The 16,336-nt window shown below is 49.3% G+C and overlaps 1 protein-coding gene across 5 annotated transcripts in view; it reads right to left on the bottom strand.

Moving 5' to 3' along the window:
* Positions 1-16,336, bottom strand: part of OXNAD1 (oxidoreductase NAD binding domain containing 1) — a 119,131-nt gene that overhangs the window by 83,329 nt on the left and 19,466 nt on the right. For all 5 annotated transcript variants that reach the window (XM_073550725.1, XM_073550726.1, XM_073550729.1 and 2 more), the window contains 2 exons: positions 13,705-13,856; positions 13,315-13,378 (listed from right to left, as the gene is read on the bottom strand). In XM_073550725.1, coding sequence (XP_073406826.1) covers positions 13,315-13,378; positions 13,705-13,856 — 216 coding nt within the window. The remainder of the gene's footprint in view (positions 1-13,314; positions 13,379-13,704; positions 13,857-16,336) is intronic.

Genomic DNA, 16,336 nt, shown 5'->3' with positions numbered 1-16,336 from the left:
TAACGGAGCTCCCTACCCCAGCTGGCACCCGAACTCGCGCCATCGGTGTTTCCGATGGGCGCCGCCATCTTGGAATCGCCGCGCATGCGCAGTGGCGCGCTGACCCGGAAGCACCTCCTCCGCCCTCCCCCTGACGTCACCGCTACCCCGGAAACACCGGAAGCCCCGCGGGACGCCCGGGAGCAGCGCCCGGTCGCAGCCCCCGGTCGCAGCCCCCTGCACAGTGCTGCCAACCCATATGCGCCGCCGGAGCCGGGAATCCCCGGGGGGGGTATACTTACCGGCGGCGGCTAAATTCCTGGAGACGGACATCCTCCGGACGCCGCTCCCTGCTGTCCACGCCACCGCCGTGACACCCATCCTGGGCCACCGTGGCGTCCTCCAGGAAATCCGAACCAGGCCGAGGTAGGAGACCCCCTCGCTACCGGAGTCGGCTGGCCGGCCTGGGATCCAAATCTTCTGTAGGATCCCGTCCCCTCAGGAACAGGAAACCAACTGATGCGTGGGAGAGGTGCCGCCCTTTTGTATCTGTAGGTTTCCTGTTCCTATAGGGCGGATCCCCTCTCTCGTGGTGCTGTCATGGGAGTCCGAATAAAGTTTATTTACTGTTATCCATGGATTCCTCGCAGGCTGGAAGGGACGGACCCTTGATGAGCAGGTCGTCCGGATACGGTAACACCACCACTCCCAGAGAGTGGAGAATGGTCATGACAGCCGCCATGAGCTTGGTAAAGACCCTGGGGGCGGTGGTGAGTCCAAAGGGCAAGACAACGAACTGGCAGTGTTCCTTGTAAATTGCAAAACGCAGAAACTGCTGGCGGGACGGGCAGATCGGAATGTGAAGGTAAGCGTCCTTGGTGTCGATGGATGCTAGGAACGCTCCTTTTTCCATGGAAGCGACGACTGATCGGAGAAATTCCATTTGGAATCGCCACACCCTGACAAACTGATTTAACAGTTTGAGAACCAGAATGGGTGACATCGTCCCGTCCTTTTTTGGAAACACAAAAAGGTTTGAATATAATCTTCTGAACCTTTTGTGATGAGGGACCAGAATGATGACTCCGACCCTTAACAGAGCCTGAACAGACCGGAGGAAGGCTCTTGTCTTTTTCTTGGGGAGAGAGGAAAGGAAAAACCGAGTTGGAGGGGGAGAAGAAAATTCTATCTTGTATCCGGAGGACATCAGCTCCCTGACCCACTTGTCATTGGGTAGATCTATGAGATCTGGCTCCCTTAGATCCAGAAGCCCTAGGCCTGGGTTTCCAAGAACTGTTAGGTCTGTATGAGATCTGGGAGCCTGTGTCTCCGCGCGGAGACCGACCTGATCCAAAAGAGAAGGTAGAGGAGGACCAACCGGAATTGTTGCGAGAAGATCGAAAATGCGTCGGCTGTTGGTTGCGAAACGACTGAACAGCCCTTTGTTGAGGAAGGAATTTACTTCTTCCCCTCCGGTAGTATCAGAAATGAGCTGGTCCAGTCTCTCTCCAAAAAGACGACCCGCTTGAAAAAGGGGGGAGAAGTCAACAATCTTTTAGATGTGGCATGCGCCCACCAGCCGCAGAGCCCTGGGGCTCTTATAATGGAGATCGCATGAGCAGCACTTGAGCCGCGCAATTGGCGGCATCAAAAGAAGCGTCTACTACAACGTCCGCTGCATGAAGCATCTGGCTGGCGACAGTGGTTGTCTCCGGAGGAAGATTGGTGCCCAGGAAGGAAGTAATCAGGACCTCTGTCCAAGTGGCCATACTTAGTGACCTAAACTGCCACAAAGGATGGGAAAAAACCGCCGATCCTGAAGCTTCCAAAAAAATTAAAAAGTGCAGGGTAGCCAATTTGACGATCGGAGGGGTTTCTGACTGAGGAACCGTCAGAAACAGATAGGAGCGTTGTAGAAGCAAGACGCGGTACAGGAAGGTCCACCGGAGGGAACTGTAATCGACCATTCATTAGGTCTGGATCAAAAGGGTATTTAGCCAGAGTAAACTTTTGCCCAGTGAACCACTTATGTGGCCGATCCCTATCTTACTGGACGGCTGGTAAATAACCAGCGCACACGCTTGTTCCTTAAATGAGATAGGGAGTGCTGGAGCGGGAATATTTTCCTCATCTAACTTCAGAATCCTGTTGACTGATTCTATAAGACAATCAAGCAACTTTTGATGAGATGGGGGATTCTGAGGGCTGACGCGACAGATACGAATTCAGAGTCATGCTTGCTGTGAACCTCGGGAGAGGGCAAGCGAGAGACAGGAGTCGCTGATGCTGAGGTGCGAACGCGATTGGGGGACGCGCCATGGGTCCGCTTTTCCAGAGACAGTGCTTCCTGAAGGAGAATATAGCCTGGGTCAAAGACTCGACTGACCATGACAGGGCGCAGCCCACTCAGGGGTACCAGACGCAGGAGGCCTGTCAGCAGCGGCTGCGAGGGGCGTTGGAGCGCAGGTCGGGGCGCAGTTCTGACGCAGGCCGGGTCGCAGTCCATGCATAACGGATTAGTTTGTGCACTGGGTAAGGCCGACCTGCAAGTGGTACACACGGTAGAAAAAACGCAGTGTGCTTCTTAGCAGCCTGTTTAGCCTCCTTAGAGTGAGGCATAGCGCTCCAGAAAGGGTTAACGGCAAAGTCTGACTGCAGCTGCAGGGAATGTGCCGGGAAGGGGTTAAGCTTTAATCTGAGGGCAGATGCAGCTTACCCACCATCCTGTGTTATGTCCCCCAGGAGGAAAAAACGGTGGCCCTGTGGTGTCACCCGGTATTCGGCTGCTCCTGAAAGGGTTAACTGCAGCAGAGGTAACAGACATGGCCCCCGAGATTAGAATTGCGCTTCTCGTTGAGTATGAGAGGCGCCAAGAGGAGGGGGCGGTGACGTTAGCACGGGCAGCGCTACTCAAATTGCGGCCTAGCAGGCCGGAAAAGCCGGGGACTAAATTTTTGGCCTACCCGCGGTAGGCGCCGGGGGTGGCACTATCGAGGGCGGTGCTATTTAAATTGCGGCCTAGCAGGCTGAAAAAGCCGGGGGCTAAATTTCTGGCCTCCCCGCGGTAAGCGCTGGGCGGGGGGGCCGCGACCGGGCGCCAGTGTACCGCCGCTGACGCCAAGTCAGCGCTTCTCCCAGGGACAAGGACCCGACCCCATACCTTCACTCCTGTGCTCAGTCAGGTCGCTGCTGTCCGGGGTCTTTCTCATCCTCCAGGCGATGTAGCAGAGTTGGAGGAGGTTTTACAGGGGGGTATTGCTCAATCGATCCACCCTCTGGGCAGGGGGATGGAGAGCTCTGGGGCTGATTCAGGGCATCCGAAAAAACGCTGTTCACGTCTTTCTCCATGCACTCCTCTTGCGCTTGCCCTCGTATCCGTTGAACCATCGTCAGAGGAATACAGCCCCATTCGTCGCAGGAAAGTGTACACGAAGGGTTACTCCACGTGCTTGCCTGTTGTTGGTTCGGGGGAGAGCGGGCCGTAGAAAGGAACCGTCGCCCCCTTCACTCCGTTAATTAAAAAATAAAAATTTACAGAAAATTCAAAAATAAAATAAAAACATGGATTTTTGTGAGTACTCACCGTAAAATCCTTTTCTCCGAGACGCTCATTGGGGGACACAGGTATTGTGGGTGTATGCTACTGCCGTCTGGAGGCTGACACTAAGGCTAAGTGCACACGTTGCAGAAAATTTCTGCTCAAAAACCTGAATCCCTTCCCAGAAACCGCACCTATTTTTCCGCGGCGGTTTTTGATGCATTTTTTTCCGCAGCGGTTTCAAACCGCATGGAAGCCAAAACCGCGGAAAAATCCGCAAAATTAATTACCATGCTGCGGTTTTTACTGCGATGCGTTTTTTTTGCGATAAAAAAACGCATCAATGTGCACAAAAAGTGCAAAATGCATAGAAATGACTGGGAAGCTTATTTTTAGCGGTTTTATAGTGAAAACCGCTGTAAAAACCGCTAAAACGCTGTGTGTGAACACAGCCTAAGTATACAAAAAAAGAGTTAGCGCCTCCTCCTCCGCATACACCCTCGCCCCGATTGCGGGTGGAAACCAGTTTAGTGCAAAAGCAGTAGGAGAACACAAAAACAAATCAGCCTTAAACGCAGATAATATGTCTGAAAAAGGACCACCCTATCATCAACAAAAATGCATATTGATTAAATAAAGAGCCAACTGGCTACTAGGGTGGGTGCTGTGTCCCCCAATGAGCGTCTCGGAGAAAAGGATTTTACGGTGAGTACTCACAAAAATCCATGTTTCTCCTTCGTCTCATTGGGGGACACAGGTATTGTGGGACATTCTAAAGCAGTCCCTGGGTGGGAAGTCAACTCACCGATCCAAGCCGCATGCCCTCCTGTCTAAAAGGTGCGCCACTGCTGCTTGGAGAATTTTTCTACCCAGGCTCGCATCTGACAAAGCCCGAGTATGCACATTGTAATGCTTAGAAAAAGTATGCAGGCTGGACCAGGTTGCCGCCTTGCATACCTGCTCTGCCGAAGCCTGGTGCCGAAGAGCCCAAGAGGCGCCCACTGCCCGAGTAGAGTGCGCCCCTATCCCTGTTGGAATCGGTGTGCCTCTAATTGGGTAAGCCTCTTGAATAGTTAGACGAATCCATCTGGCTATGGTCGACCTTGAGGCTGCGAGCCCCTTCCTGCACCCTTCGGGGATCACAAACAGCGAGTCTGTCTGGCGAAAAAGTGCCATCCTCGACATGTACCTCCTGAGCGCTCTCACTAGGTCCAACGTGTGAAGCGCCCTTTCCACCCTATGTTCTGGCGCTGGACAAAATGAAGGCAGAACAATGTCCTCATTAATGTGGAAAGAGGACACGACCTTCGGCAGAAAGGGAGGAGCTGGTCTAAAGACTACCTTTTATCCTTGTAAAAAGTCAGAAACGGTGCTCTACAAGATAGGGCTGCCAACTCCGAGACCTGCCTAATGGAAGTTATGGCTACCAAGAATACGACCTTCCTGGAAAGGTATGATAATGAAATTTCTTGTAACGGCTCAAAAGGAGCTTCCTGCAGGACACTCAGGACCAGGTTAAGATCCCAGGAGTCTATGGGCGCTCTATAGGGGGGCACTAAATGAGAGACCCCTTGAATGAACGTCTTGACCTGCATATTAGTAGCAATCCTTCACTGGAAGAGGACAGACAAGGCCGATATCTGTCTCCTAAGGGACTCGGGGCCAATCCTGGGTCTAGGCCTGACTGAAGAAAAGCCAGGATGTTGGGAACCGAGAAGGACAGTGGAGCAACCCCGTGCTCTCGACACCAACGAAAGAAAACCTTCCAAGTGTGATGGTAAATTCTCACCGAGGTAGGCTTCCAGGTGCTAACCATTGTAGCAACCACTTCACGTCCAAACCCCGCCTGGGTCAGAATCCAAGATTCAACGGCCATGCCGTCAAACACAGGGCCCCTGAGTTCGGGTGGCAGATCGGCCCCTGAGACAGTAAGTCTGGCCGTTCCGGCAGACGCCAAGGAACGTCTGCGAGGAGCTGCACCAGATCCGTGTACCATGCCCGACGGGGCCAGTCTGGGGCAGGCAGAATCGCCGGAACCCCTCTGTCTTGATTTTTCTGATGACCCTCGGAAGTAGTGGCAGCGGGGGAAACAGGTATGGGAGCCGAAACTGGTTCCATGGTAGGACCAACGCATCCACTGCGATTGCTTGCGGGTCTTGAGACCGGGCGACAAACACGGCCACTTTTGCGTTTTCCCTGGAGGCCATCAGATCCACGTCCGGAGTCCCCCACCGTTGGCAAATCTGCTGGAAGACCTCAGGGTGCAGGGACCATTCCCCGGCCGCGACACCCTGCCGGCTTAGGAAATCTGCTGCCCAATTTTCCACGCCTGGTATGTGGACTGCTGAGATTACCGAGTGGTTCCCCTCGGCCCAGCGTAGTACATGCTCTATCTCGCGCATGGTTGCCCTGCTGCGCGTGCCTCCCTGGTGATTCACGTACGCCACCGCCATGGCGTTGTCCGATTGAATCCGGACCAGACACCCTGCTAGAAAGTGCTGGAAATGTTGCAGTGCCAACCGCACCGCTCGAATCTCCAACAAGTTGATCGGGAGGCGCGCCTCCTGATGCGACCATTGCCCCTGAGCCGTGTGATGGCGGAAAACTGCTCCCCAACCGAGAAGACTCGCATCGGTTGTGATCACCAACCATTGATCTGGGGGAAAGGGCTTCCCCTGAAGAGAGGAGTCGCGCGTCCACCACTGAAGTGACCGTCTGACTCGAGAGGACAACCTGCACTGATGATCGAGCGAGAATGGACTCTTGTCCCAAGATGTCAAGAGAGCGTGCTGCAGGGGATGAAGATGAAACTGGGCAAACGGAATCGCTTCCATTGCCGCCACCATCCTCCCTAGAACCCTCATCCCGAACCGAATGGTGTGAGGGCCTGGTTGTTGAAGATTCCGAACTCCCTGCCGGAGCGCTCGAGCCTTGTCCAGAGGGAGAATTACCAACCCTCGAGAGGTGTCGAAAATCATCCCTAGGAATGAAATCCTCTGAGCTGGGACAAGGGACGACTTTTTCCCATTGACCAACCATCCTAGGCGAGATAGGGTATCCAGCGTGATGCTGACATTTTCCTCGCATGCCCGAAAGGACGGACCCTTCACTAAGAGGTCGTCCAAGTACGGTAAAACCACTATGCCCAGAGAATGTAGAATGGCCATGACGACCGCCATTACCTTCGTGAACACTCTGGGGACGGTGGCCAATCCGAAAGGCAGAGTCACAAATTGGAAATGCCAACCATCGATTGCAAAACGTAGGAATTTTTGATGCGGGGGAAAAATAGGGACGTGCAGGTAAGCATCCTGGACATCGATCGAGGCCAAGTATTCTCCCTGCTCCATGGTCGATACGACTGAACAGAGAGATTCCATTCGAAAGTGCCTGATTCTGATGAACCTGTTGAGGAGCTTTAGGTCCAGAACCGTCCTTACTGTCCCATCCTTCTTGGGGACCGCGAACAGGTTGGAATAAAAACCTTGAGTTCTTTCGCACTCTGGTACAGGGACAACGACCCCGTTGCGCTGCAGCACCTTGATGGTCCCTAGCAATGCCTCTGCCCGGGATTCTGCTTTGGGCAGCCGGGAAAGAAAAAAAATAGTCTTGGAGGATCTCTGACAAATTCTATTTTGTACCCGGACGTCACTAGTTCCGCCACCCATGCGTCGCCTGCCATCGCGACCCAGACGTGGAAGAACCTGAGTAGACGTCCGCCCACTCTGCCGTCTTCGGGTACCGGATGCCCCGAGTCATTTCGCTGAGGGCCTCTGGGACCGGCCTTGTATCCTGACCAGCAGGTTGGCTCTATACGTGACCTGACGCTCCTTGTCTTGGTTGTTGCGAGTTGGGGGCGGAAGAACTGGCCGCTGCCATCCACCTGGGGCTGCGAAATGCTTGAAAGTGTGCCGGAGGCTGACGAAATGGCAGTTTAATTTTCTGCTGTGGGAGAAAGCTGCTTTTTCCCCCGTAGCATCTGAGATAAGTTTGTCTAATTTTGCCCCAAATAGGCAGCTACCCTGATAAGGCAGGGAAGTCAAGGATTTCTTGGAAATCGAATCAGCCCGCCATAGCCTTAACCACAGGGTTCTCCTAATGGCGATTGCATTCGCCGACGTTAGTGCTGCGCAATTAGCCGCATCCAAGGACGCATTGATTAAATAGTCACCCACCATCGCGATCTGACCTGCTATATCAGACACTTCCGTCGGCAGGTCCCTATCCTGTAGGACCTTATTTAAAGAATCTGACCATGATATCATGGCCTTGGCTACCCATGTTGCCGCAAATCAAGGAGAGAGTGCTGATCCTGATGCCTCATACACCGAGCGGGCTAAACTTTCTATGAGCCGATCCGTGGGATCTTTAATGGATCTTTAATAAACACTAGGCACCGACAACAAAGTTCTTGAGGCCAGGCGTGACACTGGGGGATCCACAACCGGAGATTCCGCCCATCCCTTACAGAGCTCTGATGCAAACGGATATCTTGTTTCTAGCGTTTTTTTGTCCTGAAAAAGGCTTGTCTGGACGTTCCCTGTGCCGCTGCACTATGTCCTTGAACTCTGGATGAGTGCTAAACACTCTATGCGGTCACCTGGCCTTCTTAAAGGATATCTTATGACCTGCGATTAGGGAGACGTCCTCCTCAATACCCAAAGTTTGACTGATAGCTTCAATGAGACTGTCTACCGTCTCCCGACACCCCGGGGTATCCAGGTCCAAGGATTCCTCCACGTCATAACCTGAACTCTGCTCGCTCCCGGAAAATGGTGACGGTGAGCGAGACGCCGCACTCACGGATGCCGTAGGGGCCCGGAGACGCAGTGTGGGTTCTCTTCCTATGCGTTTATCTAGAGAGAGTGCGGCCCCTGCAGGCCGGAGGCTCTTGTGAGGTGGATGAACCCTCCTAAACAGGCGAGCCGTCGTCTCTACCCCTATCCGGGGCCTGAAGGGTCTCAGTCGTCTTTGTAAGCGAAACCATGGACCGAGAGAGTGATAACGCCCATTCCGGGGTATTCAGACCCCTGGGCTCCGTCACAGGGGAGGGCTCCTGGGCGCGTTCGGAGTCACAGGCTTCACATAACTTAATAGTCTGCGCTCGTGGGAACATAACCCCACAGGAAACGCATGCGGCATAAAGGAACGTGTGCGTTTTTCCTTTCCCAGACATATTGCTGATTAGGCCAAAATTATGAAAGTTCGGAGGAGGGTAACCCTTTTATGCACGTAGCGTGGCTCCGGGACAGAGTCGCACTTACCCTGCTCCTGTGTGTCCCCCCCGCGCTCCTGGGTCTGCCTCCGATGCGCTCCTTCACTTCTGGGTAGGCTGCGAATGCTCTCCTGATCGCAGCCTACCCTGCACTGAAGCCAGGGCCTCGATTTTATCCGGCGTCCGCCCTAGTCACGGGGGGCGGCGCCGGATATGACGTCACGCCGGAGGGCGATCCGGTCCTTCATGCCGCTCTCCTCACCTCCGCTGGCGGTGCAGGTCCGCTCCCTGCTGAGCTTTCTGCCAGACACAGCCGTGCGCAGGTACCAGGAGGGAGAAAGGTGGAAGGAGAGAGGTGGGGGGAGAGAGGCGGGTAATGGCACTTGCAGATCGCAGCCCTAGCCCCATTATAACCAGTGGAAAAGCCTCAGGGGACTTCATAGTGTGCTCCAAGAAAACGCTGCCCAGGGCCCTCCCCAGCTCCTTACCTGCCACTCCAGCCACTCGGTAGCGGCACCTGGGGTATTTCATTTTAGGACGGTGCAGGCACCCTAGCTCTGTCCGCCTTGTAGTGGCGAGGAGAGGGACCGTCTGCCGCCATGCAGCACCGCCGTCTTGCGTTGGTGGAGCAGTGGGGGCCGCACAGACTAGTCTTGTGCCTCTGTGCAAGCCCATGGTTTCAATACCTACGGGTGGACAGGGCTAAGTCTGGCATAATGTCCCACGTCGCGGGAAAGGATACGTGGAGGGACACTCGCACGTGCTCGCCCATTGATGGTTTGGGGAAATCGGATCCTTTCAATAGGATGTGTTGCCCCTGTCTTATCGTCATAAAATAAAAAAGAAAAATAGATGTCTGGGGAAAAGTCCCAGAGATGTCCCACGGTGCGGGAAAGGATACGCGGAGGCGATACTCAACGCGTGCTCGCCCGTTGATGGTTTGGGGAGATCGGACCCTTTCAATAGGATCCGTCGCCCCTGTATCCTCTTCATAGCAAGAAAGCAAAAAAAAAAATAAATAAATAAATAAATAAATAGTCTGGAGACATCCAGAATGCGTGTGCCTCCATAGGACACTAAGCAAAAAACTGGTTTCCGCCCGCAATCGGGCGAGGGTGTATGCGGCGTTGGAGGAGCTAACTCTTTTTTTGTATACTTAGTGTCAGCCTCCAGACGGCAGTAGCATACACCCACAGTACCTGTGTCCCCCAATGAGATGAAGAAGAAATGGTGGGGTCTGAAGCCAGACCCAAGTGCCTCCTATAGACACTATGTAAGAACTGGAGAAATCTCAGCCAGCGAGAGAGTGTATACTGCAGGTGAGGAGCTAACTTTTTTTCTGGTTTACTTAGTGTCCTCCTAGTGGCCAGCAGCATTACACCACTGTATCTGTGTCCCCCAATGAGGCGTAGAAGAAATGTTTTTATATTCTGTTGACATTTTAGAAGGTTTAACAATGTAGCGGTAATTTTTTTCATTTTTTCAAGGAAATTTGCAAAACTTATTTTTTTAGGGACCTATTCAGGTTTGAAGTGACTTTGGGGGTCCTATATATTGGAAACCCCCAAAAGTGATAGCATTTTAAAAAACACACCCCTCAACATATTGAAAACTGTTGTCAGGTGGTTTATTAACCCTTCAAGTGGTTTTCAGGAATTAATACATCGTGGCATGACACGAAGAAGAAATTTATTTTTACTATCAAAATGTTGATAAAGTCTGCCGGCTATAGAGACGCCATTAAAGAGGGAGCCCCCACACTCTGTAAACCATTTAGATGCTGTAGTCATTATTGACAGCAGCATTTAATGGGTTAAAGGACTATAGTCGGTACCAACACAAATCGTGGCTGGTCCAGCAAGTTGTGAGCTATAGAGTACAGCTGACAGCTACAGGACTGCCACCCGTCGAGGGATGCTAGTCTTTAATAACGCAGGTCAGTAAAAAGACGTATTGTTGGTCACTAAGGGGTTAAATGTCAGTGTTTTTATTTGTCTACTTGTTTTTTTGGGGAATTGACCAGAGATTCTCTATGGATCTAATAACCAGAGTTTTCTAGCCATGAACCCAATATTTCATTGTTTTGTTGACCGTGACACTTCGTGATCGTATTTGCCTTGTGACGTGGTGCTCACTCATGCTGAATAAAGCAGAGTTTATCACAAAATTGCTCCTGGATGGTTGGGAAAAGATGACATTGAAGGTGGTCTAGACACCAGTCTTGATTCATGGCAGTGTTCTTAAAGTGAACCTGTCAGCAGGATTTTGCTAAGTAAACTACCGGCATTGTCAGGTTAATGAAAACTGAAAGAAAAAGAGCGCAATAGGGTCTTACCAGAGCAAATGAGAAAAAAGAACAATAAAATATACTCACCCTGTGTAGGAGAGTATTAGGCATAAAGGAACAAAGTCAGCTTGCTGCACATCCAAATGACCACGCCGTGGCCATAAATCATCAGATTCAAAGAATGAATTTTTATGGATTAACCGTGCGCTGCCAGACCATCACTCCTCACAAGCTGTGTGCTTTAAAACATTTAATTCCCAACGCGTTTCGAAGTTAAAAACTTCTTCCTCAGGGGATGACATGTTCCCCTGAGGAAGAAGTTTTTAACTTTGAAACGCGTTGGGAATTAAATGTTTTAAGGCATTGTCAGGTTGGCGCATGGAGGGTGTGAGAATAGATATAAAGGACAGATTCTGAGGTGCAACATTCAGTATTTGGTCAGTTATTTTCCATCAGTATCTGTAAACCAAAACCAGGAGATAAATACAGAAGTGGTGATATTTTCTTGTTATCTTTTTCCTTTGATTGTTCCTCTCCTGGTTTTGGCTTACAAATACTGAGGTAAAATACGGACCAAATACTGAACGTGTGAACGTGGCCTTAAGGCCCTGTTACACATAACGATGTCCCAGCGATCCCACCATCGATCCAACGTGGATGGGATCTTTGTGACATCGTTAGACAGCCCCTCCAGCGATCAGGACAAGCGAGCAAGCTGGTTTCTAATGTAAACATCGGGTATCCAGGTGCCGCGGCTCCTGGATACCTGTTGTTTACATTAGAAACCAGCGTCGCTGATCGCTGGTCTCTTGTTGACACACGCAGCGATGCGCGCTGGCCAGCGGGAGACCGACGACCAAAAAATGGCCCAGGCCTATCGTGCACGATCAGCAATAGCCGGTAGAGGGGCCGGTCGCTGATCCCCGTCACACACAGCGATCTCGATGGCGAGATCGCTGTGGCGTCACAAAATCAGCGATCTCACTAGCGAGATCGCTGTGTGTGACGGGGCCTTTACAGTTAGGAATATCTTAGTTCGGGTTTATTTCACTTAGGTAATTAGGGTTAGGGGGTCGGGCGTTGCCTTACAATTAGAAGCAGAGGTGGGTAAAGATTATTTCTGTTAGGATTGGGCAGTAATTGCATAATTTAGGTTTAGCAATGGCTGATCCTGGTCATACCCTTGACTTTACTAAAAAGCCTCGTGATTTCTTCCCTGTTCTCATCAATCCTGGTACTGTCCCACTTTTGTTTGACTAGCATTGCCTCAGGCTTGCTCCACCAGCCAGTAGCTACACCGTAGAAGCAACCAAGGAGGTCTGTTGTAAGTACAGTTCTGTTTCAGGAATAAAGGGTAACCTGCAAGATGTTGTAGCTTGTGCCCTTTTTTACGAGTTTTATTTTTTCCATTAGTTTAGCAATAAACACAACTTAACAAAAACAATGTGAAGGGTTTAGCTGCTACTTTCTTGGAAAAAGCCATCAATATTTGATTGGTGGGGGTGCTACACCTAGCAATCCTGCCGATCAGCTGTTACTAGCGCCAGCTGGAAGCTCTCAAATGCTGGTGAACACAGCTTCTCCGGTAAAACTACAGCGGCTGCGGCCGGCTACCTCATAACCACAAAGGAGTTGAACTGCAGTACACGGTCATGGCCACTGCAAAAATGACAGAGCTGTAATGTTCTGGCAGCATCCGAGGACTTCTGTCCAGCGCTAGTAACAGCCGATCGGCGCCAGTGCTGGGTGTAGCACCCCCACCGATCAGATATTGGTGGCCTATCCTTTTAGCAGTGACTAAACCCTTTAAGAGCTATATAATTTTTCTTGGTCAAAAATGACATTAATATTGCAGACAATATGCCTCTTCACCTATGTTCACACAGAATTTTGAGTACATGCATACTTTATTTACCACAATCAGCATAACGCTTAATCGAGGACCTGTTTACATCACATTATGGCTATGGGCTATACCTATGGAGTATATACACTGCAAAAAGCTCATGGAATATGTACTAAAGGAAAAATTATCCTGAAAAGTTTCCTTTTGGTCGGTATATTTTTTTACTTTGCGGTACAGAAAAGTGTGGTAAACCGTGTCATTTTTATATGATGCTACATAAAAAAAAAAAAATCAGGATGCCATACATATTTTTTCATTGGGAGCGTTTCCCAGAGTGTATGTCAGATGGAGACTACAAACGTGATGTGAACAGCCCCTGATCTTTACAGAATACACGGCATAGCCAGTAGTGAACGATCAGACATCTTGCCTTTCATACGGTGACTTACCTCTTCTCTGAAGGTGTTCGCCGTTCTCTCTAAATGATCCGTTTTTCTTTGTGATGTCATTCTCCTATGTCAAATAAATCCAAAATCTAGGGTTAGAATATTCATGGTGGTGCTTTGTCCCCTAATGGATGCTATTGTCATGGTTAGCCAGTCTCAATAAAGGAACAATTTTCACTTCTGAATTTCTAATCAGTGCATCTGACACATGAGCGTCAGGAACGACTGACGAATAACCCGGGGGTGGAAGCTACTTACAACCTCCCTCTGCTCTACAACAATAAAGATCTAGTGTTGGAGAGTTTGATGAGCAACTCTTTCCTAAAACAACAGAACTGCCCTCCCATCACTTTTTAAACAATATTTAATAGTGCCTGCAGACACATCACCCACCTATTCAGGGGACGAGCGCACAAAGCTGGGGCCCTCGACAGTAATGAGGCTGAATGACTGGTGAAAATTCCAGTCGTCCCTCTGAGCACTTGACGGGAAGCAGAAACAGCAGCAAGAGCCATGGCTGAGGTCAAACGCTCGGACACTTGTACCTGCCGGACAAGAGAAGTACAGTGTCATCAGAAGTCACATCAACATAAAACTCAGACACAAAGCTGCTCTACTCTGCCGCAAGAATACAAGCCACCGCTGCTCTGCAGTTAAAGGACTCGTCTACTTTTCTAACGAGAAAAGGGCATGTTATTTGAGTCAGGCGATTAAATAAATACCGTACATATTTTTGGTGCTTAGTTTTGAAGTTTTATTGCCATTATCAACAAACATAAATAATTAAAATATGGCAGTGTTCATTCGCAGTGGCTAACACATGAGACAGAAGGTACATTCATAAAATGTGTCTGCTGCTCGTGGCAACTAATCGCAGCAAAGATTGGATATTTCAAAAAGCAAAGAAAAAATGTTTTGTTCTGATTGATTGCTACAGGCATTAAAGTCAGTTTTTCCTTTTAGACAGATTCAGAAATTTACCATAATATGTGAACAGTTTCAGAAATTTACCCCAAATGCGTCTTGTTCTATGTATCTCCTTTTTCAGACACCGGATATGGAGAATTAGCTCATTAACATTAGGGGGTTGAGATAAAGAGGTTGTCTCAAGTTTTTAAAGGGAATCTGTAGGAAGAATTTTACTCCTCCCAAACTACCGTATTTATATGTACGGTACATGTAGCTCTTTCAAACAGAAGTCCAGCAATACAATTACATGGCCGGTCCGTTCCTCCGTTACTGAGAAATCAGCTTTTTAAATTATATGGAAATAAAGCTGATGAGCTATGGTAGATCTGAAACCCTGCCCATCACGGCCTCCTCACAGCTCTTTTTCCTAAAGTCACACAGCATAGAGGCTGTAAAAGTCGGAGGAGGTGGCGCGAGATGGGAAATAGAGCTGGAGTGACAGAGGCTTCAGATCTACCAACAATTATTCTGCCTCATTTGCATAGCAATTCAAACACAGATTTCTCAGTAACAGAGGAACACACTGGCCATGTAAAGGTATTGCTGGACTTGTGTTTGAAAGAGGTACATGGACATATAAATACCGTAGTTATGAGGGGATGAAATCCTGCTGACTGATTCCGTTTATTAGTCAGAATTGCAAAAAGCGTAAAAACAAGCAACTGCTTGCGCTGCTCTGAGGCAGGCCAGACCACTGGATCAGGCCAGCTTCCCTCAATCTGAGCTTATCTTGTGCTGCAGAGGTAAAACTGTCTCCGTTAGCAGTATGAGAGAGCGCACAGATCGGACTAGTGGCACAACCATGTGGCTGGTCCGTACTGTCAACCATCAGGAGAGCAGTGCCCCCCCCAGCAAGCTGTGAGGCAGGGGAGCGGGTGTACTCCTGATTAACCCCTTTACCACAAAGTATGGTTTGCACGTTAACTCCCGGGCCAATTTTTACAATTCTGACCACTGTCCCTTTATGAGGTAATAACTCAGGAACGCTTCAACGGATCCCGGTGATTCTGACATTGTTTTCTTGTGACATATTGTACTTAATGTTAGTGGTAAAATTTCATTGATATAACTTGCGTTTATTTGTGAAAAAAAAAAACGGAAATTTGGTGAAAATTTTGAAACATTGAATTTTTATGCTCTTAAAACACAGAGATATGGCACTCAAAAAACTTAATAAGTGACATTTCCCACATGTTTACTTTACATCAGCACAATTTGGAAACCAAAATTTTTTTTTTGTTAGGAAGTTATAAGGGTTAAAAGTTGACCGGCGATTTCTCATTTTTACAACGCCATTTTATTTTTAGGGACCACATCACATCTGAAGTCACTTTGAGGGGTCTATATGATAGAAAATACCCAAAAGTGACAATTGTAAAAACTGCACCCCTTAAGGTGCTCAAAAACACATTCAAGAAGTTTATTAACCCTTCAGGTGCTTCACAGGAATTTTTTGAATGTTTAAAAAAAATGAACATTTAACTTTTTTTCACAAAAAAAATTACTTCAGGTTCAATTTTTTCATTTTAACAAGGGTAACAGGAGAAATTGGACTGGAAAAGTTATTGTGCAATTTGTCCTGAGTACGCCGATACCTGATATGTGGGAAACCACTGTTTCGGCGCATGGCAGAGCTCAGAAGGGAAGGAGCACCGTTTGACTTCTTCACTGCAAAATTGGCTGGAATTCAGATTGGATGCGATGTCAAGTTTGGAGAGCTACTGATGTACCTAAACAGTGAAAACCCCACACAAGTGACCCCATTTTGGAAACTAGACCCCCCCAAGGAACTTATCTAGATATGTGGTGAGCACTTTGAACCCCCAAGGGCTTCACAGAAGTTTATAATGTACAGCCATACAATTAAAAAATGATATTTTTTTCCACAAAAATGATCTTTTCACCAATTGTTATTTTCCCAAGAGTAACAGGACCCCAAACGTTATTGTGCGATTTGTCCCGAGTAGGCTGATACCCCATATGTGGGGGTAAACGACTATTTGGGCGCATGGCAGAGCTCGGAAGGGAAGCAGCGCCATTTGACTTTTTTGGCTGG

Source organism: Dendrobates tinctorius, unplaced genomic scaffold (genome assembly GCF_039654945.1).
Source record: "Dendrobates tinctorius isolate UK_male_01 unplaced genomic scaffold, ASM3965494v1 ptg000167l, whole genome shotgun sequence".
In the NCBI taxonomy this organism is placed as follows: domain Eukaryota; kingdom Metazoa; phylum Chordata; class Amphibia; order Anura; family Dendrobatidae; genus Dendrobates; species Dendrobates tinctorius.
Note: the sequence above shows the minus strand (reverse complement) of the source record. Positions and strands in the feature narration are given on the sequence as shown.